The sequence below is a fragment of the Aegilops tauschii genome, chromosome 4 (genome assembly GCF_002575655.3).
Source record: "Aegilops tauschii subsp. strangulata cultivar AL8/78 chromosome 4, Aet v6.0, whole genome shotgun sequence".
Lineage (NCBI taxonomy): Eukaryota > Viridiplantae > Streptophyta > Magnoliopsida > Poales > Poaceae > Aegilops > Aegilops tauschii.
This window is the reverse complement of record NC_053038.3, coordinates 222,167,018-222,189,038: the sequence shown is the minus strand read 5'-3', so window position 1 is coordinate 222,189,038 and position 22,021 is coordinate 222,167,018. Positions and strand designations below refer to the sequence as shown.

The following is a 22,021-nucleotide window of genomic DNA, read 5'->3' as shown; positions in this document are numbered from 1 at the left end:
AGTAGTGAGTAGGGCCAAGTAAGTCCATGTGTAGCAGCTCGAAGGGACGTGAAGTCGTCATGATTGTCTTCGAGGGATGCTTTGCCCTATTCATCTTCCCGGCTTCGCAAGCACCACATATATGATCCTTCTTGAACTTGACGCCATCGATGCCAATGTTGTGCTTCCTCTTCAAGAGAGTGTGAAAGTTCCTCATGCCCGCATTTCCCAGCCTTCGATGCCAAAGCGAGCACTCTAAAGCTTTTGCTAGAAGACATACGACAAGCTATGGTCTTGCGGAGAAATCTACCATATACAGATTACCTCTTCGATATCCTTCTAAGGCTAGAGATTTTTCAGAAGCCATAAGCACAAGGCATCGATATTTTCCAAATATTACAATCATGTCAAGATCACAAAGCATTGAGACAAACATTACGTTGTATCCAAGGGATTCAACAAGCATCACATTATCCATGTGTTGAGCCTTTGAGATAGCAACTCTACCTAGGCCCAATACCTTGCTTTTACTAGTGTTAGCAAATGTGATATGGCTTTTAGTATATGGTCGAAGAGTAGAGTCCATGAGAAGACTTCGATCACCAGTCATGTGGTTAGTGCATCCACTGTGCATAACCCATTCAGTAGCTTTCGGAGTTTACCCTACAATGCAGTTAGAAGGATAGGCTTCACAAAGAGTATTGTGAAGGATAAACATTTGACGAACAAGCATACTATCAAATGTAAGATTCTTGGATGGTTCGATAGGATGATCATCAAGAAATCCAGGGACGAAGTAAATGGTAAGACCATTTTGGCACTTTATCTTGCATTCCACAAGATGTTTTAGGTCCCCAGCATTGTCTTCAGAAGTCAATGATTTTCTGCTAGATACCCAACTCTACAAGAGAAGTTAATTCTTCTTAAACCCATATCTAATGGGGTGTATTAGAAGCAATGAGTCTAAGTGCAGCATCTGAGAACTTTGGCTTTGAAGCCCTAGCAAATAGTTTTCAGGAGCTGAATAGTACTCAAAAGAATATGCAGAAAAATTCTTTGATTTGTGAACATAGCGTTTTGAAGAAACACGCTCATATTCATGAGTCCGATGATAGTTTCCCTTCAAAAAATTGGCGTTAGCGTGACCTTGTGAGGTCCTCTGTTTGTATGAAGCCTTTGATCTGGGGTTTGTCTTCTTACCTGGTGGTGCCATGATGACATTCACGGGAAGCTTCTCAAGACGACTTTTAGGAACCCAGATATTCTTCATAGGTGACCCATTCCTGCAATTAGTTCCAATAAACCTGGCAAACACTTCACCGTTTTGATTCTTTAACGGTTTATAGTTTGATTCACATGACTCATCAATGATAATAGGGTTAGCACAAGTGAAGCCAGATAAGGTGGATGGATCCACTGAAGGGCCCGTTGCAGCAACCCATGTGGTTTTTGGGCACTTCTCAGGCTTCCAGTAAGAGCCATCAACATTCATTTTTCTCTCGAAACCATCACCCTCTTTCCTAGGGTTTCGGTTCAGAATCTGTTTCTTGAGGACATCACATAGGGTATGTTGCCCTTTGAGGCTTTTGTACATGCCTGTTTCAAGCAATGTCTTCAACCTCGCATTCTCATCAGCAATAGTAGTGGTATCCTCAGACGAGGGGTTAGTTACCACATCAAAAGTTGAAGATATTACAACTTTAGAAGAGTAGAACATTCAGCAATAGAGATAGCATTGTCATGCTCAAGGAGTTTTATGCAAGGTGGCACAAAATCTTCTAGAGCGGAACTGGTGTGTTGAGCGAGTAGTGAATTGTTCTCTTTTTGAAGATGTTCATGAGACGCTCTCAGTTTCTCTAGATCTTGCTTCCTTTTAAGATAATCAGAGGAAAGCTTCTCATGAGTGTCTATGAGAATTTCATGATGACCTTCAGGTTCTTCGTACTTAACTCGAAGATTTTGGATGTCTTCAATTAAGGAATGAATTCGATTCATTTCCTCATCCAACAGTACATCGCTTTTGTCTAGCAATGTTTGAATCTTTTCCATGGTTGTTTGTTGTTCTTTTGCAATCTTAGCAAGAATTTTATAGCTGGGTTTGGATTCACAATTAGAGTCATCTTCATTGCAGGTCTGAAAATAAGCATCGCGAGAGTTTAACTTAGCACCTCGTGCCATGTAGGTTGGAGCAGAGTCATCATCATCATTTGCTTCAGCATCGCATCGTGACCATTGTCTTCAGTGTTGAAGTTGGACTTGGCGACGAATGCCGAAGCCAAAGCCAGGCTTGTCAGGCCTGAATCAGACTCCTCCTCAGATTCCACCTCTACCTCCACAGGAGTAGACTCCTCCTCTAAATCCATTTCCTTGCCAATGAACGCACGTGCCTTGCCAGATGATCTCTTCTTGTAAGATGAAGACTTTGAGGATTTCTTATTCTTATTATCATTAGAGTCATATTCCTTTCTCTTCTTCTTTTTCTTTGCTTCCTTGTCCCATTGAGGACATTCAGATATATAGTGGCCTGGCTTCTTGCATTTGTGGCATGTTCTCTTCTTGTAGTCACGAGTGGAAGCCTCATCATTCTTGGAGCTGGATTTTGAAGACTTCCTGAAGCGATTCTTCTTAGAGAACTTTTGGAACTTCCTCACAAGCATTGCGAGCTCTTTGCCTATGTCTTTAGGATCATCAGAACCCCAGTCAGATTCTTGAAATGAGGATACACCATTTGCCTTCAAAGCACGAGATCGACCATAGTTGGGACCATAGATATCTCTCTTCCCAGATAGATTTAATTCATGTCTGTTGAGCCTCTCAAGTATGTCAGATGGATTGAGATCTCTAAAGTCAGGTCATTCTTGGATCATCAAGGCTAGAGTGTCAAATGAGCTGTCAAGTGATGTCAGTAGCTTCTTCACTATTTCATGCTTGGTGATTTCAGTGGCGCCAAGTGCGCGAAGCTCATCTGTGATATCAGTGAGGCGGTCGAAAATGAGCTGGACATTCTCATTGTCATTCCTGTTGAATCGGTTGAAGAGATTGCGAAGCACATCTATTCTTGAGTCTCTCTATGTTGAGACGCCTTCGTTAACCTTGGACAACCAGTCCCAGACAAGCTTCGTAGTTTCCAGAGCACTCACACGGCCATACTGCCCTTTGGTCAGATGACCATAGATGATGTTCTTGGCGATTGAGTCCAGTTGTGTGAACGTCTTGATATCAGCAGCGGTGACGCCTTCACCGAATTTGGGAACGCCAGTCTTGACGACATACCAGAGATTGATATCTATGGTTTCAAGATGCATGCGCATCTTATTTTTCTAGTAGGGGTAATCAGTGCCATCGAAGACAGGGCACGCAGCGAAGACTTTGAATATCCCTACAGTCGACATAGCTAAAACTCGAGGTGGTTAAACCGAATCACACAGACCAAGGGAGCACCTTACTCTGATACCAATTGAAAGTGCTAGTTATCGACTAGACAGGGGGTGAATAGGCGATTTTTATGGAAGTCTTCAAGACAGGCAATGTTTTCGAAGAGAGACAACCAAATACAACCTACATAGTATGTAGCAGAAGATAAACTAAACTAGCCAAGCCATAGTCAAGGAAATAGTACTGAGTAAACATGAAGAGAAATAGCAGCTAGGTAGAGTGGATCAGACTAGGAAGACATGATGAAGCCAAACATGCAAACAAGAAGAATGTCTTCGCATAGTGAAGTCAAACAGAGAAGGGAACCAATGACTTCACGAAGCGAAATTGTAAGTAAAGGGTAAAGTGATAAAACCAGTTGGTTGATGCAGACAAGAATTTGGTAGACCACTTCTAGTTGCTGTGACAACTGCATGTCTGGTAGGGAGGCTAAGATTGAACTCAGAAGACCGCGTCTTTCACCTTATCCCCCTTGAGCTAAGGACATTTAGTCCTCGCCCAATCACTCTAGTAAGTCTTCAAGGTAGACTTCCAAACCTTCACAGACTTCGTTCACCGGCGATCCACGATGACTCTTGGATCCTCAAAACGCAACGCCTAACCAACTGGAAGATACACAGTCTTCAAGTGTAATAAGTCTTCAGATCACGCAGACAGAAAGACTTCAGTGATGCCAAACACTCTTTGGGATCTAGATGTTTTGGGCTTTGTCCTCGCAAGGGTTCTCTCTCAAAGGCTTTGGAGGTGGGTTGCTCTCAAACAACAAAAGCAGTGTACTAACTCTGAGCAGCCACCAATTTATGGTGTAGGGTGGGCTATTTATAGCCAGGAGGTAACCCGACATGATATGTCTGAAATGACCCTCACTCACTAAGGAACCGACACGTGTGCAACATTCAGATTTCAAACACACGCGGCAGCTTGACTAGGGCTACAAGTAAAGCTGACTCATCCAACTATGGATACTATTTTCTCTCATTGTCTTCACTCGAAGACATAGGATCTGGGTTGATCATCACATCAGTTTTCTGACTTTGTTCAGTGGGACCCCACTTAACAGTTCGGTGGTTCCTATGACCCAAGAAAGAAGAAAATGAAACTATGACAGAAACTATGTGTTCGCGCTCCATTGAGTTCAATTGAATGTCTTCACACGTCATTATCTTTGGCGTGAATGTCTTCACGAACCACCATTGTCTTCATACATTTTTTGGGGTCACCTCTGATAGGTAAACTGAATCAATGAGGGACTTCTACCTATGTTCTTCTGTGAATCTCACAAACACATTAGTCCCTCAACCACGTTCATCATCAATACTCCAAAACCAACTAAGGGTGGCACTAGATGCACTTACAGGCACCACCCTGGCAGGGAAGATGAAGCCAGATACGGAGGGAGCGGCTAGGAAAGGCCTTGGTCAATGATGCCAGGACAAGAAGGATGTGGCTCAGCGGGGACACCGGCAGCGAAGGTGAAGCCGGAGTCCACGAGCCTGCTGGAGTTTAGCTGGAGGTGGGGGTGGTGCCCAAGGCCAAGCACCCCCAGCAAATCTCTCTACTAGGGTCCGACTGTAGATGATGGTGATGCCGGCGCCCAGCTGGTGATGATGGTGTCGTCGACGTTCAGCTAGAGTTAAAGTCGCCGTCTTCGGACTTGACGGCCAGCGACTCGTCGTCGTTGTCTTCACCATCCGTGTCTTCCTCGTCGGTGTCACTCGAGGAGGAGCTTTCATCGTTGCTCAAGCTTTCTACGTAGCACCCAAGATGAGCGCCTGAACACCCGAAGACCTTGACGAAGAGCATGTTGGACTCCACCAACTTAAAGCGAAAGACATGCCCCTCTGCAAGGTAGTGGGTGCAGGCGAAGGTTTTCCACCCGCCCTAAGGACCATGACACGCGGCGCAGGGAACTCCACGTTCACCCACACGGTACCATTGCAGCAGCCGCTCAAGCGCAACCGCAGCCCCTGCGGCTGGTCGACCTCCATCACCCTGGTGTAAGGATGGGGAAGCGGTAGGCGACTCTGGGGAGGATTGTGCAGTTTGACAAAGAACTCAAGCGCCGTGTGCCCCGCATGGACTTCTGCCAGGGGCGGAGCAGTTGGAGGAGAGATGACGATTGCGCCGCTCCGTCCGCCTCGACCGTGGGTGCCACATCGATCCTGACCTCGTCCCGAGGCTCCGCCTCGCACACTAGAACCATCTTCTGCAGTCGCAGCTGAGGCCAAGGCGTGGTTTCAAGGAGAAGCTCTCGCTGCCGTGGCCAAAGCACGAGCTCGGCCTCTTCCTCTCTCCATGACAGAAGACAGAAGGAGAGAAGGAGAAGTAGGATAAAGAGGATGAGCATCGCTGCCCTTGCGCACGTCCTTTTGTTGCGGAGGCGAGGGAGGCTGGCTCTCCACTGGGGGTAACCGCCCCGCTCCACCAATCCGGCGCTCTACGTCCTTGGGTGGCATCTTGTTTCATCAACTGCCCCACTACGCCAATCCGAGGTGCTGCGCCTTCTGCCAAGGCGCACGTTCCCGAGCCTTGCTCGTCCATTACCTACCACGCGCAATGCCTGTGGCGCTGGGCGGAAATGACACTAGTGGTGGGCAAACTAAAGGTAAAATGGAAATGACCTCGGCTCACGCATGGGCGCCCTAATGGCATGCTATGGGCATGGGCTCCCCTAGTTTGTTTTCATAGACGACGCGCGTCGCCTGAACACCCGAGATATCAAGATGAGACTGGGGGCTGAGTCAGGTCCAGATTAATGAAGAAGCAAAGAAAATCTCAAGACACGACGCTGTCTGCTACTTCTCGAACCTGTGTTGGTTTTTTCCTTGAAGAGGAAAGGGTGATGCAGCAAAGTAGAGATAAGTATTTCCATTAGTTTGAGAACCAAGGTATCAATCCACTAGGAGACAACGCACAAATCACCGAATACCTGCACAAACAATCAAACAACTAGCACCCAACGCGATAAAGGGGTTATCAATCCCTTCACGGTTACTTGCAAAAGTGAGGTCTGATAGAGATAGATAAACGATAAAGTAAATATTTTTGGTTTATAGATCTGAAAGTAAAAGATTGCAAAATAGTAGATCGGAAACTTATATGATAGATCGGAAACTATGATGGAAAATAGACCCGGGGGCCATAGGTTTCACTAGAGGCTTCTCTAAAGATAGCAAATAATATGGTGGGTGAACAAATTACTGCTGAGCAATTGATAGAAAAGTGCAAAGTTATGACGATTGTCGGTGTCAAAACCGATGGATCTCGGGTAGGAGGTACCGAACTGTGCGTCTAAGGTCGATGGTAACAGGAGACAGGGGACACGATGTTTACCCAGGTTCGGGCCCTCTCTATGGAGGTAATACCCTACTTCCTGCTTGATTGATCTTGATGAATATGAGTATTACAAGAGTTGATCTACCACGAGATCGTAATGGCTAAACCCTAGAGTCTAGCCTATATGACTATGGTAATGAGTCTCTCTCTATCCGAACTAAGCTCTCCGGTTTATATAGACACGGGAGAGATCTAGGGTTACACGAGGTCGGTTACAGAGGGAGGAATATTCATAATCGGTCGCCAAGCTTGCCTTCCACGCCAAGGAGAGTCTTATCCAGACACGGGTGCAATCTTCGGTCTTCGTATCATCACAGCCCATCAGTCTGGCCCATGGTTAACAGGTCGGACGCCCGAGGACCCCTTAGTCCAAGACTCCCTCAGTAGCCCCTGAACCTGGCTTCAATGACGAGGAGTCTGGCACAGATTTGTCTTCGGCATTGCAAGGCAGGTTCCCTCCTTTCCGGATGCTTCACGATTGTCTTCGGACGATCGAGTTCGGCTCTGCAACACAAGTAGCATATACTGCCACAGAGGGCATAATAATTTACAAGTCCAATCCTCTGGCAACTTTTTACAACATGACATCACGTCAGTCCGGTAATTATTTCGAACCGTTTTTTCGCCTGCTGCCCCACGTTCCGAGACGCGGTTGTCATTGGCACGTCTTATCCAAGCAAAGATCGTGTCCCCTTATTAAGGGATTCTTTATTGAAATGGACGTGGGTAACCCAGCCGTCTTTAGGGTACAAATCCTTGGGAATAGGCAAGCTTTAAGGCCCAGGAGGAGGTGTTTGATATTCACGGCCTTTATAAAGGGGTACAGACCCGTCTTTCTTCTCCACGCTTGCTTCTTCCTCAACCCTTACTACCTCGAGTTCCAACACCCGGGTTTCAATTGCTGCAAGCCTCGGTCATGTCCGGATCCAGCCGTCGAGGCCGGTGGGTGGCTTCTTGTGTCATAGAGGAGGATATCGCGAAGCTTTGGGCAGCGAGATATCTGACCGAAGAAATGCTCCATCGGCTTCCCACGGAAGGGCAGGTTATCCCCACCCCTAGATCCGACGAGAGGGTCTTATTTGTTTCCCACTTCCTCCGAGGATTAGGGTTGTCCCTTAATCCCTTCGTCCGGGGGCTCATGTTCTATTATGGACTAGATTTTCACGATCTTGCCCCGAACTCTATTCTTCTCATCTCGTCGTTTATCGTCACGTGCGAAGCCTTCCACCGAACTCCTCCACACTTCGGCTTGTGGCTGAAGACCTTCAATGAGAAGAAGCAAGTGGAGGTGGAGCAGGCAGAGTGCGGTGGAGCCTTAGTGAGCAAGCTTACGAGCGCTGTTTGGCTAAGAGGATCCTTCACAAAATCTTCCGACTTATGGCAGCAGGAGTGGTTCTATATCACTGAGCCCCGTGGTTCCAAGTGGGCAGCTGCACCTGCGTTCTGATCCAGCCCCCAAATTCAGCTTGCATCATGGATTAACAAGGGGTTGGACTGGGGATTAGTTGATGAAGTGCGAACCCTGCAGAGTCGCATCCGAAGCCTTATTGAGAAGGATATTGATCTTGTCAACATTATTCAGGTAATGCTAGTCTGCCGGACCCTGCCGTGCCAGCGACGGCCTCTCCGCATGTGGGAGTTTAATCCAGAAGTGCCACGGATTCTTTAGCACTTCTTCGGCACTACGCACGAAGGAATGTGGAAATTATTTTCCGGGAAACAAAAACAATGCCCGGAGACCACCGAAGATACCGGCCTAGACTGTAACCATCCGGATACCACGGTAAGTACTCGTCCGCCGAACACCTGATAATCAGATATCCTGTGGTAAGACACTAAGAAAACCATTTTTTCCAGGGTTGGATAAAGAAAGCGGAACGGATCAGGTGTCCGGCCCCTCTTCCCGAAGTGTAATGCCCCGGATTCGATGCGCCAGGTGTCTTCCTGTTATTCGCTGTCCTTGCCATGTCATGTGCCTGCGTGTTGCATTTTGCCATGTCATCATCTGCATTGCATCCTCATGTTTTCAAAACTTGCATCCGGTCCTTTGCCCCGTTGTCCGTTTCGTGTTCCGACACTCTCACACGCTCCGATTGCACCTCTCAAACCTCGTTTCGTGAGTGGCATAAAAATGTTCTCAGAATGGGATGACACTTGGCGTGCGGTGTTGTTGTGTTATAGGTAGACCGCCTGCCAAATTTCGTCGCATTCGGAGTCCGTTTGATAGCCCAACCGTCATCGATAGCGGCACTGTTGTCGGTTTATTTGTCTCGATGCTATCGCTATGTCGCGCTACCTACCACTTGTTGTCAAGCCTCCCAAATTGCCATGAAATCCTCTAACCTTTTCACCCTTCCTAGCAAACCGTTGTTTTGGCTATGTTACCGCTTTGCTCAGCCCCTCTTATAGCGTTGCTAGTTGCAGGTTGTTCCATGTTGGAACATGGATATCATGAACTTTGTTGGGATATCACAATATCTCTTATTTAATTAATGCATCTATATACTTGGTAAAGGGTGGAAGGCTGGGCCTTATGCCTGGTGTTTTGTTCCGCTCTTGCCGCCCTAATTTCCGTCATACCGGTGTTATGTTCCTTGATTTTGCGTTCCTTACGCGGTTGGGTGTTATGGGAACCCCTTGACAGTTTGCTTTGAATAAAACTCCTCCAGCAAGGCCCACCCTTGGGTTTACATTTCCCTCACCTAAGCCTTTTTTCTTAGGTTTCCGGAGCCCGAGGGTCATCTTTATTTTACCCGCCCCCCCCCCCCCGTGTCCACTGTTCCTCTGAGTGCTGGTCCAAACCGGGCGATGTCCAGCGCCCCCTGGGCAACCAGGGTCTATGCCAACCCGATGTCCTGCCCATCCGGTGTGCCCTGAGAACGAGATACGTGCGACTCCTATCGGGATTTTTCGGCACATCGGGTGGTCTTGCTGGTCTTGTTTTACCATTGTCGAAATGTCTTGTAACCGGGATTCCGAGAGTGATCGGGTCTTCCCGGGAGAAGGAATATCCTTCGTTAACCATGAGAGCTTGTGATGGGCTAAGTTGGGACACCCCTGCAGGGTATAAACTTTCGAGAGTCGTGCCCGCGGTTATGTGGCAGATGGGAATTTGTTAATATCCGGTTGTAGAGAACTTGACACTTGACATAATTAAAATGCATCAACCGCGTGTGTAACCGTGATGGTCTCTTTTCGGCGGAGTCCTGGAAGTGAACACGGTTTGTGTTATGTTTGAACGTAAGTAGAACATGATCACTTCTTGATCATTTCTAGTTCGCGACCGTTTGCGTAGCTTCTCATCTTACTCTTGTATTCGTAAGTTAGCCACCATACTGCTTATTCGCTGCTGCAACCTCACCACTTTACCCCTTCCTTACCCATTAAGCTTTGCTAGTCTTGATACCCATGGTAATGGGATTGTTGAGTCCTCGTGGCTCACAGTTTACTACAACAACAGTTGCAGGTGCAGGATATGCGATGATCATGACGCGAGAGCGATGTTACTTGTGTTGGAGTTCTTCTTCTTGTTCATCGATCTTGGGTTAGGTTCCTGGTCGGCAGCCTGGGCTAGCAGGGTGGATATGGTTTAAGTTTCTATTTATGTTTCATCCGTAGTTGGATGTTGTTCTCTTGTATGGTATTGTTGTATTCTTGTGGTATTTGTGCCTCATGTATGTATCCCCTACTACGTATGAAATGGTACGATGTAATGATATCCACCTTGCAAAAGCGTTTCAATATGCGGGTCTATCCTTGGTGGGTCCTTTGAGTTTCGCTCTGATAGGGTCGCATATTGGGCGTGACAAGAAGACTCATCGGACCCCTGGTTAGCAAGGATGCTGGCACCGGCGTTGTACCAGGCGCCGGTAGGGGAGGGCAAGGCGGAGAGTGAGAAGACCCGGGATGACCTTCGTTCCGGAGGTAAATTAGATACTGAGTCTGGAGAAATCGACATTTCCTTGCCCAAAGACGAAGGTGAAGGAGAAGCAAGTATCCCTTCTCCATTCAGGAAGAAAAGGGCCGCCTCCGAAGGTTGGGAGGGGCGGCCTACCAAGAGGGGCAAGATGCCACCGTCGGGTGGCTCAGGATTGGAAGGTGACGCCGTTGAACAGCTCCGTCGTGAGGACAAGCCCTTAACCAAATCGTAAGTGAATCCGGGGTGCCTTGATCGCATCCCGTTCCTTTCCTGTTACCGAAGAGACAAGTAACGTGCATGTGTATTTTTACAGTTCGGCACAGAGTTTTCCTGGGCAATCCTCTTCTTCGGGGGATCTCCTCCTGGAGATGATGGAAAGCAAGACGCTTCCCCCGACCTCCTCGCCCAATAAGGCGGACAACTCCGAAATTTCATCTCGGAGGGTTTTTCTTGATCAACAAGCGGTGCGGGGGATGAAAGAGGAAGTAGCCAAAGGCGGACCTCCGGTCGTCCGGGATTCAGGGGCGAACAATGAAGGCCGTGGACTATCCGGTTTTCAGCCAACGATGATTCTGGAGACGGGTGAGCGGGTTCCTTCAAAGGATGGTCATGCTCCTATGGCGGCTTCCGGAAACCCGGCGGCGCCGGATATGTTGAGGGATATGCTACGAAAAGCATCTGTCTCGGAGGAACATCGTACCTTGATGGGTACGGTGGTTGAGAAGATTCTGTCCGCGAAGAGCCGATTGAATGAAGCCTTCATGAGCCTGCTAAGAGGCTTGGAGGTTTGTGATGTAATATTTTCAACTATATTTTACTTGCAAAAATGCACCCGTGTATAGGTAGTAGCCCCTGAGACTCAGGTTGGCTTCCCATGGGAGGCGAACGGAGGATTAAGAATAAACACTCAAGGACTAATCTGGTTAAGTGGAACACAGGCTGCTTCTCCCCTGGCAACTTCCCGGACTATGGATATTGCCGAACTGCAGCGGAAGCTTGATGTGGCAGGGAATGACATTGCGTTGATCAATATGCGTCTTGACGAGTCGCAAGGTATGTATTCGGAGCAGTCCTTACACATACATTTTTGTAATATAAGCATGACGCTAAAAGTTGCACACCGGGATATGCATGGCTGCAGATGGTGCCGCCGCTGTTGAGATTCTTCGGGCGGAGCTGGCCCGAGCCAAGGAGTAGGCCCGGTTTAGTAATGCAGCTACCGAAAAGGCATCGGCTGAGTTAAAGGCCGAACAAGCTGCTCGGCGCCAAGACGGGGAGAAGATATCCACGATGGCGCTCGAACTAAAGAATGCTACTAGCCGCTGTGAATTTCTTGAGAAGTAGAATGAAGCCAAAACGGCTGAACTTGACAAGGCCTTACGAGAGGCGAGAGAAGTGCGGTCTGAATCCAGAGCGGCCCGTGAGGAGATCTGGCAAGCTGGGGAGATTGCGGCCGGTAAGCCCTTTTTGCTCCAGACTAGGTTCTGCGATCCGAACTATGCTCAGCTTAACCAAGTGTGGAGCTCTCCGGACGAGTTTTTAGACTTGCCGAAGAGTTCTTCCGATGCGGCGCAGTTTTACCAAGCGCGAGAGGGGTATGCAACGGAGAGGCTTTTTTGGTAGCAATTTGGCGCGTCAAAGCGCCCTCTGTTGCTGAATGAACAGATGTGCCAATGGGCCGAGCTTCATAGGATATCTGGCGCTTGCATGAAGAACGTCATAATCCGGCTGTGGCCGACTGAGCCTATTCTGAATAGCTACTTCGGCTTGGTGTAGCGGCTTGTTGATGTGGTGCCACGTATCGACGCTATGAGGCGGTCGGCGTGCATTGAGGCTGCACGGATGGCCTTTGCCCGTGTCAAGACATACTGGGGGAAAACGAAGTCCATCGATGTTGCAACCAAGAGTCCACCCAAGGGCAAGGACTATCACGCACCGGAGCATTATTTTGAAGACGTGTTAGAGGTTGCCCGCTTGATAGAGGTCAATGCTCGAAAGACATAGTATTCGAGTGAGGTGTAAGCGAATTGTAAAAGACAATTTTATATTTAATCAATTTTTATGTTTTGCTTGAAAGCTTTTTGTTCCTCCTGTGCGGCCATTTTTATATGATCTGAAAGTTTTCCAGTCGTTGGCTTCAGCCCCCTCGTAGGAAGTACGGGGGTGTTCGGAAAAGCATTTGATCACTCTTGACGCAACGTCTTGGTCCATGAAGGAGGTGAAAATGCGGCGAACCAGGCAATCAGGCAATAGGGCATTAACACTTTCACTTAGCCACAGGAGTTTCATGGTGGGTCTATGATATAGCCCCTTGTATGTACGCGGCTTATTTTTAGTACGATGCGTTGTACAGATGATCTGAAAAAGATCCTTCGTATAACACGGAGAGAATCGCTAAAGATTCTAATAAGTCGTCGAGTGGTTGACCAGCTCTCGCAGCATCATGATAGTCAGTTTTCGGCTTTCTCTACTGAGGTGCTTGACCAGATGAACCGGAAGCACAATCGTAGTTCTCCCTTTAGTACCCTAGCCGATAGAGCGGAACGTAGGGTAGCAAGCACAGGAGCCGGGTAACCCAACTATTGACCCAAGACATGATTCAGAGCTGATGCATATAAGGCCAAACTCGGAACGCCAAAGTACGCTATAAAGCTATTCGGACATGCCGGCAACTCATTTGTTCCCATACCGAGCCCCTGGCGAGTTATGCCGAGGTGTGTGTGTAAAACAACCACAGGAGCAAAAATTCGGGTCGATTAGGAAAAAGTCGATACTGGACACTGGTTACGTGTACTGGGAGGTGGGTGATAAGCCAATTATTATATAGATAACAAAGCCGCAACCCTGGCTATTTGACATGCCCGGGGTCGAAGGCTGAGGAAAAAGGCACTTTACAGGCTCGGAATAGAGAGCTCGGTCTACAAAAAGTTATTTTGGGCCTCCTGTCGCACGTTTGCGCCGCCTGTCCTCGGTTAAGGGATACCATGACAGGAATAACCCTTGGATGATTGTACGAACCCGAAGTCCGGTAGAGTCCTCGGGGTGACCGGCCCTTGAGCTACCTTTGGAGGGGATAATAAAAAGGAAAAATGGGCAGTTAGAAAAGTAGGGGGGTTGTAGGCACACCCATATTGTGCTTCCGCCGGTGCCTAGGGTATTTCAAGTGCATAATTATGTATGCGCGGTACCCACTTCGAAGGCATGTTAGGCGAACGGTGGAAGCCGAATTGCATGTACAATATGGACATTGATCGGTCATGTTGAATGGAGACCGGTGGCGTGATGGCCGACGTGCTATGCGGCGTGATAAGGCCGCTGTGTAGTTCGGCTGAGGTAGCCGTAGTACGATCTCTTGTACGGGGGGAGTGTTTCGTGCGCTCACCTCTAGGGGTGTGTGTCACGTATACCATGTTTAACATTTTTGTTGGTGGGAAATTCCTTCTAACCCCCGGTATTTGGTTGGTGGATTTCTTTGTCGTCCCTATCGCCGGACGGCCTCCTCCCCTTGTGTTAGGCATTGAGCTTGCCGGCCTGCTTAAAGACCCAACAGCTTCTGTTGGTATGATTAGCTGGTTTATCGGGGTGGCGGTGAATCTGGCAGGGTCGATCCAATATCCTGTCTAGATTGGATGGTTCGTCTCTGTTCACCTTGAATGGCTTTTTCCTTGACCGGCTTCGGGACTGCTGAATCCGGCGTTGACAACTGTGTCACGTGATCTTTCATTATCATTGCGACTTTTGTGTTTGCTGCGTCATGGCTTGCCATTGCCGTCTCGGATTTCGGAAGTGCCCGGGTCGCGGGCACTGTTGCTTCCACGAGCGAGCCACGACACAGCGGGTCATTAGAGCGGTAAGGGCTGTCATGGATTTAGGTCTTTCTTGGCCGAGGTGGCGGGCAAGCCATTCATCCCGGACACTGTGTTTGAAGGCGGCAAGGGCTCCCACGTCCGGACAATCGACGATTTGGTTCTTTTTAACTGAGAACCTAGTCCAGAGCTTCCTGGCTGACTCTCCGGGCAGCTAGACAATGTGGCTTAAGTCATCGGCATCCGGTGGCCGCACATATGTTCCTTGGAAGTTGTCGCGAAAGGCGTCTTCCAAATCTTCCCAGCTGCCAATAGAATTTTCCGGCAGACTGTTTAACCAGTACCGAGCTGGTCCTTTGAGTTTTAGTGGTAGGTATTTGATGGCATGAAGGTCATCTCCGCGGGCCATGTGGATATAGAGGACGAAGTCCTCGATCCATACCGCGGGATCCGTTGTTCCGTCGTATGATTCGATATTCATGGGTTTAAACCTGTCTGGGAATTCATGCTCCATTACTTCGTCTGTGAAGCAAAGAGGGTGTGCGGTGCCTCTATACTGGGCCACACTGCGACGTACCTCCGATGGAGTCTGTTTGCGGTTTTCGGCCCGGGCGTGGGTCAATTTGCCACGTCCGAATATGTAGCCGTTGTCGCGTGTCGAGGCACGTCCTTGCGATCTATAGATCGATCTTGTGTGTCCTGCTCTGCTGTCCAAGTCCTGTCGACGGTCGTATGTACAACCCTGAGCTGTTTTATTCTTGCCTTTACGGCGAGGTGGGCGGTCTGGTGTTCGGCTTGAGTTGCCGCTTTGTCCTGACCGCGTGGCCGTCGGTCGGACGCGTTGTGCGATGATGGTACGGGCTCCAGCGCCATGTCATCAAACTGAGGTAACAGTTTGCGCTTCGGGTAATTTTTGGCTGGGCCGTTGAGGCCGTATTCTTCGGCGGCCAGGACTTTGGTCCATCTATTATTGAGCAGATCTTGGTCAGCCTGAAGCTGCAGCTGCTTCTTTTTGAGGCTCCTTGCAGTGGCTATTAGCTGGCGTTTAAAGCGCTCCTGCTCGAGAGGTTCTTCAGGCACAATGAATTCTTCGTTGCCGAGGCTCTCCTCTTCCTTGGAGAGTGGAAGATAATTACTATCCCCCGAGTCTTCGTGTATGGCCTGTTCATCAGGGCTAACATGCCCGCCCTCCCGTTCAACCTGTTCGGAAATTGCCCCGACAGGGTCTTCATTGTCTTCGGCTCCATCCAGAGTATTATTTTCTCCAGTGCCGGTGTTGTTGTCTTTTGTACGACGTGACTTAGACCGGCGCCGCTGACGCGGTGCCGGGGCTGCGACTCAGGAGGTTTGTCCTTAACTGGATCCTCCTTGTCGTCGTTGTTAGTTTCTTTAGGTGTATCCACCATTTATACGGCATATGAGGAAGTGGCCGTCCAGCATCCGGTAAGCAGCGGGTTTTGGCCCGGCTCCTCGTCGGCATCATCGTCCATACCGTCGATTTCATCGGAGCTGTAATCAAGCACGTCGGTTAAGTCTTCGACAGTGGCTATGAAGTGGGTGGCGGGTGGGAAGCTGAATTCTCCCCCATCATCAGCCTCCAGTTCAAACCGGACATAATTCGACTGTGAGTCCCCCGCCAGGGACAGATTCATTAATGAGTTTAGCACATCGCCGGAGGGCGAGCGTTGGAAGATGTCTGCGGCGCTAAACTCAAAGATCGATAAGCGATCAAGTTCGGCGTCCGCGGATGCACATTGCTCGGAATTTATGACCAGAGCGAGTCCGGAGTTCCGGTGACAAAGACGTCGTGTGACTTTAGGTCTATGTTTGGCTCCAACTCCATGGAATCTGTGGCCTGCGTGGTGGGGTTGAGCCTCCTGTCCTTGGATGGCGCAATATGCTCTAGATCTACGGCCAGAGCAATTACAGGAGCAATCTCCTAGATGCGGTCCGATGACAGATTTAGGTCATGTTCATCGGGGGTTACCAGGAGCGATCGCTGCGGTCTCGAATCCAGTGAAGATCAAGTCTCCACGGACGTCCGCGATGTAGTTCAAGCTCCCGAATCTGACCTGATGGCCAGGGGCGTAGCTGTCGATCTGTTCCAGACTGCCAAGCGAGTTGGCCCGTAGTGCGAAGCCGCCGAATATGAAGATCTGTCCGGGGAGGAAGGTTTCTCCTTGGACAGCATTGTCGTTAACGATTGAAGGGGCCATTAAACCTTTTGGGGACGGCACAGTGGAACTCTCAATGAAAGCACCAATGTCGGTGTCAAAACCGGCGGATCTCGGGTAGGGGGTCCCGAACTGTGCGTCTAAGGTCGATGGTAACAGGAGACAGGGGACACGATGTTTACCCAGGTTTGGGCCCTCTCTATGGAGGTAATACCCTACTTCCTGCTTGATTGATCTTGATGAATATGAGTATTACAAGAGTTGATCTACCACGAGATCGTAATGGCTAAACCCTAGAAGTCTAGCCTGTATGACTATGGTTAAACAAAGTCATATTCATCAAGATCAATCAACCAGGAAGTAGGGTATTACCTCCATAGAGAGGGCCTGAACCTGGGTAAACCTTGTGTCCCCCGTCTCCTGTTACCATCGATCCTAGACGCACAGTTCGGGACCCCCTACCCGAGATCCGCCGGTTTTGACACCGACATTGGTGCTTTCATTGAGAGTTCCACTGTGCCATTGTCAAGAGGTTTGACGGCCCCTTCGATCATCTACAACGATGCTGTCCAAAGGGAAGTCTTCCTCCCCGGACAGATCTTCGTATTCAGCGGCTTGGCACTGCGGGCCAACTCGCTTGGCCATCTGGAGCAGATTGAAAGCTACGCCCCTAGCCATCAGGTCAAATTCAGGAGCTTGAATTACGTCGCGGACATCCGCGGAGACTTGATCTTTGACGGATTCGAGACCACCGCAGCCGCTCCCTGTCACCTCGATGAACATGACTTAAACCTGTCATCGGACCACATCCAGGAGATAGCTCCTGTAACTACTCTGGCCTTAGATCCGGAGCAAATCGCGCCATCCGAGGAAGGGAAGCTCAACCCCGCCACGGAGGCCACAGATTCTGCGGCGTTGGAGCCGCACACAGACTTAGCCTCATGTGATATCTGTGTCTCTGGAACTCCGGACTTGTTTCCGGCTATAAGTTCCAAACCATGTGCGTCCGCGGACGCCGAGCTTGATCGGTTATCGATCTTCGAATTCAGCGCCGCAGACATCTTCCGACACTCGCCTTTCGGCGATGTGCTAAACTCATTAAATAATCTGTCATTGGCGAGGGACTCACAGCCGAATTATGTCCGGTCCGAACTGGAGGCTGATGATGGAGAATTTTTTCCCACCCGCCACCCACTTCATAGCCACTGTCGAGGACTTAACCGACATGCTCGATTACGGCTCCGAAGACATCGACGGTATGGACGACGATGCCGATGAGGAGCAAGGCCAAAACCCACCATTTACTGGACGCCGGACGGCCACTTCTTCGCACGATGTATACATGGTGGATACACCTAGAGAAACTAACGACGATGACAAGGAAGATACAGTTGAGGATAAACCCCCTGAGACACAGCCCAAACGCCGGCGCTCCTGCCGCCGCTCTAAGTCACGTCGTTCCGAAAACAACAATACTGGCACCAAAGAAAATAATACTCCGGACGATGCCGAAAACAATGAAGGCCCTGTTGAGATAACTTCCGAACAGGAGGAACAAAGAAACGAGCACGTTAGCCCCGATGAACAGGCCACACATGAAGACTCGGAGGACAGTCATTATCTGCCACTCTCCGAGGTTGAGGAGAGCCTCGGGAACGAGGAATTCATCGTACCTAAGGAACCTCTTGAGCAGGAGCGCTTTAAACGCCGGCTAATAGCCACTGCAAGGAGCCTGAAAAAGAGACAGCAACAGCTTCAAGCTAACCAAGACCTGCTCAACGATTGTAACACCCACGATGCGGCTATATCTCCCACGTGTCAAGGCACGACTTAGAGGCATAACCGCATTGTAGGTATTGTCGCAAGAAGGGTCATCTTCACACAATCCCATGTAATGAGCAAGAATGGGATAAAGAGTTGGCTTACAATCGCCACTTCACACAATACATAAATAAATCATACAACAATCAGAGTACACACATAGGTCCGACTACGGAACCAAAATAAAAGAAGACAACCCCAAATGCTAGATCCCCGATCGTCCCAACTGGGCTCCACTACTGATCATCAGGAAACGAAACATAGTAACGACCACGTTCCTCGTTGAACTCCCACTTGAGCTCGGTTACGTCGCCTGCACTGGTATCGTCGGCACCTGCAACTGTTTTGGAGCTATCTATTAGTCACGAGGACTCAGCAATCTCACACCCGCGAGATCAAGACTATTTAAGCTTATAGGAAGGAAAGGGTAGTGAGGTGGAGCTACAGCAAGCACTAGCATGTATGGTGGCTAACATATGCCAATAAGAGCGAGAAGAGAAGCAACGGAACGGTCGTCAACTAGTAATGATCAAGAAGTGATCCTGAACTCCTACTTACGTCAAACATAACCCAAAAGCCGTGTTCTCTTCCCGGACTCCGCCGAAAAGAAACCATCATGGCTACACACGCGGTTGATGTATTTTCGTTAAGTCGAGTGTCAAGTTCTCTACAACCGGACATTAACAAATTCCCATCTACCACATAACCGCGGGCACGACTTTTGAAAGATAATACCCTGCAGGGGTGTCCCAACTTAGCCCATTATAAGCTCTCACGGTCAACGAAGGATAAACCTTCTCCCGGGAAGACCCGATCAGTCTCGGAATCCCGGTTTACAAGACATTTCGACAATGGTAAAACAAGACCAGCAAAGCCGCCCGAATGTGCCGACAAATCCTTATAGGAGCTGCACATATCTCGGTCTCAGGGCACACCACATTGTCCAAGCTTCCGATAGCCGAGCCCAGAGTTGCCCCTGGTGGCCACCGGCGACTGACGGGTTGGACCAACACTCAGAGGAGCACTGGCCCGGGGGTTTAAAATAAAGATGACCCTTGAGTCTGCAAAACCCAAGGGAAAAAGGATTTGGTAGAAAAATGGTAAAACCAAGGTTGGGCCTTGCTGGAGGAGTTTCATTCAAAGCGAACTATCAAGGGGGTCCCATAAATCACCCAACCGCGTAAGGAACGCAAAATCAAGGAACATAACACCGGTATGACGGAAACTAGGGCGGCAAGAGTGGAACAAAACACCAGGCATAAGGCCGAGCCTTCCACCCTTTACCAAGTATATAGGTGCATTAATTAAATAAGAGATATTGTGATATCCCAACATAATCATGTTCCAACATGGAGCAATCTTCAACTTCACCTGCAACTAACAACGCTATAAGAGGGGCTGGGCAAAAGTGGTAACATACCAAACAACGGTTTGCTAGGAAGAGTGGATTAGAGGCTTGACATGGCAATATGGGAGGCATGATATAGCAAGTGGTAGGTAGCGCGGCATAGAAATAGAGCGAACAACTAGCAAGCAAAGATAGAAGTGATTTCGAGGGTATGGTCATCTTGCCTGAAATCCCGCTAGGAAGAAGAACGAGTCCATGAAGAAGACAAACGGATGTAGTCGAACGGATCCTCACAACTCCGGAACGAAACCGAAGCTAACGAGAGAAGCAACCCAGAAAGAAACAAACAACATGGTAAACAACCATCACATAAACATGGCGATGCACAATCAAGTATGATGCATGTCCGGTTCAATGAGCATGGCATGGCAAAGTGCAACAAACAACACTACAAATTAAGTGGAGCTCAATATGCAACGAGTTGCATATTGACGAAGCACCACATCAATTATTTAGTTCTATCTCGTTTATGTACCCAACAATATTAAATGTTATTAAACATGGCAAGAGGTGAAGCATAATTGAACTAACTATTTAGGCAAGTTTAAGTGAGGCCGGAAACAAGAAACAACAATTCCGGAAAATCCCCATGTGCATATTTTAGATTTGGTACTGTTCTGCCATAAACGCAATTTTAATGTTGTTAAACAGCAAAATAAAGTGCACCATGTTAATGTATGCATTTTTCTACCCAATTTACATATAAGGTTTATTAAATTTGGAGCTACGGTTATTCAGTTATGAAAAAAATCATTTTAGCATGGCATTTTAGCAAATTTAATCAAACAACATGTTTAAACATTTTAAACATGGATGAGAATGGCATATTATGAAACTAGATGAAATTCTAGACATTTTTCATATATGAAGTATTTTAATCTGATACACGGTTGATGAATTATTATATGCATGGACATGAGGGGGTTTTCTGTAAAACTGCAGTTCTCTGGAAAAATGCGAAAATCGCAGCAGTAGGAAAAAAACACTACTGGCCGAAACTGGAACAGGAAGCCCAGCAGAGGAAAGGCCAGGGGCTGCTCACATTGGGCCTAAAGGCCGAGGCAGAGGAGGCCAGCTTGGGGCGCTGGGCCTCACGCGACGGAGGGGAGCCGCTGGGCCGAAGCAGAGGTGGCCCAGGCGCGAGCGCTGGGGCGTCATGCTCGTTCGTTCGACAGGGGAAACAGCGGCAGCGGCAGGGGACAACAACAACGGCGTGGGACTTGAAGGGGAGCGACGGCGGCTGCAGGGAAGGCCGGCGAGGTGGAGACGGGGCGGATCCGGCCGGCCGGCGCCGGATCTGGGCAACGACGGCACGGGCGGAGCTCAGGGGCGGCGTCGGTTCTGTGTGGAAGAAAGACAGGGACGGAGCACATTCAGAGAGAAGGAGAGGAGTTGGGGGTGCGCGCGGTGGAGGAGCTCACCGGCGGCTTGGCTGCTCTGGGCAGCGCTTGAGACGGCCTTGGGTGGTCTGCACGGGGAGGCGAGGCGAAGGCAGCGGCTCGGGGTCAGGCGTGGTCGAAGGCGCACGGGGCTCCTGCAGCTTGAAGGAGACGAAGGCGCGGCAACGGATCGAAAGAAGAGGCCGACCATGGCGTCATGTGGAGGCAACATAGAGCTGAGCGGGCAAAAGAGAAGAGATAGAGGAAGGGAAGGAAGAGCAGGGAGGAAGGGCGCGGACAGGGACTGCCTGGGCGCGGAGGACGACGGATGCGGGCGCAGGTGGAGGCGCACGGGAGGAGGTGAGGTGCGGCCAGCGGGCAGAGGAGACGGAGCCGAGCGCTCCTGCTCGGAGTCTCGGGCAGACGAACTGCAGGCGCGGGCGACGAGCTCGGGCAGGGAACAGCGGAGGAGCTCGGGAAGAAGGGGAGAAGGGGTTCGGGCTCCTGTTGGTGGTTGGAGGAAAACAAGGAGAAGGGGATCCCGAGGGGATTTGGTGGAACGGCGGCGGCGGAGGGATTGGATGTATGGATGGGACAGGATCCCTAGTTTCTAGGGTTGCCCACTATATATAGTAGGTGGCTAATATGAGAGGGGATTAGCCCCTAGATTTTTATCAAATGGCTTCGGGTGGTCTAAACAAAGAATGGATGATGTTTAGGATAACTCGGGATTGTTCCGGACCCACTGGTCATGACCGTGCGGT

General features: G+C 49.3%; 1 protein-coding gene across 1 annotated transcript; it reads right to left on the bottom strand.

Annotated features, from left to right (window-relative positions):
* Nucleotides 1-2,135: 2,135 nt before the first annotated feature.
* LOC109762433 (uncharacterized) lies at nucleotides 2,136-2,636 on the bottom strand. The gene has a single exon (XM_020321287.1). It carries the CDS (start codon nucleotides 2,634-2,636, stop codon nucleotides 2,136-2,138), a length of 501 nt encoding a protein of 166 aa, XP_020176876.1.
* Nucleotides 2,637-22,021: the final 19,385 nt, after the last annotated feature.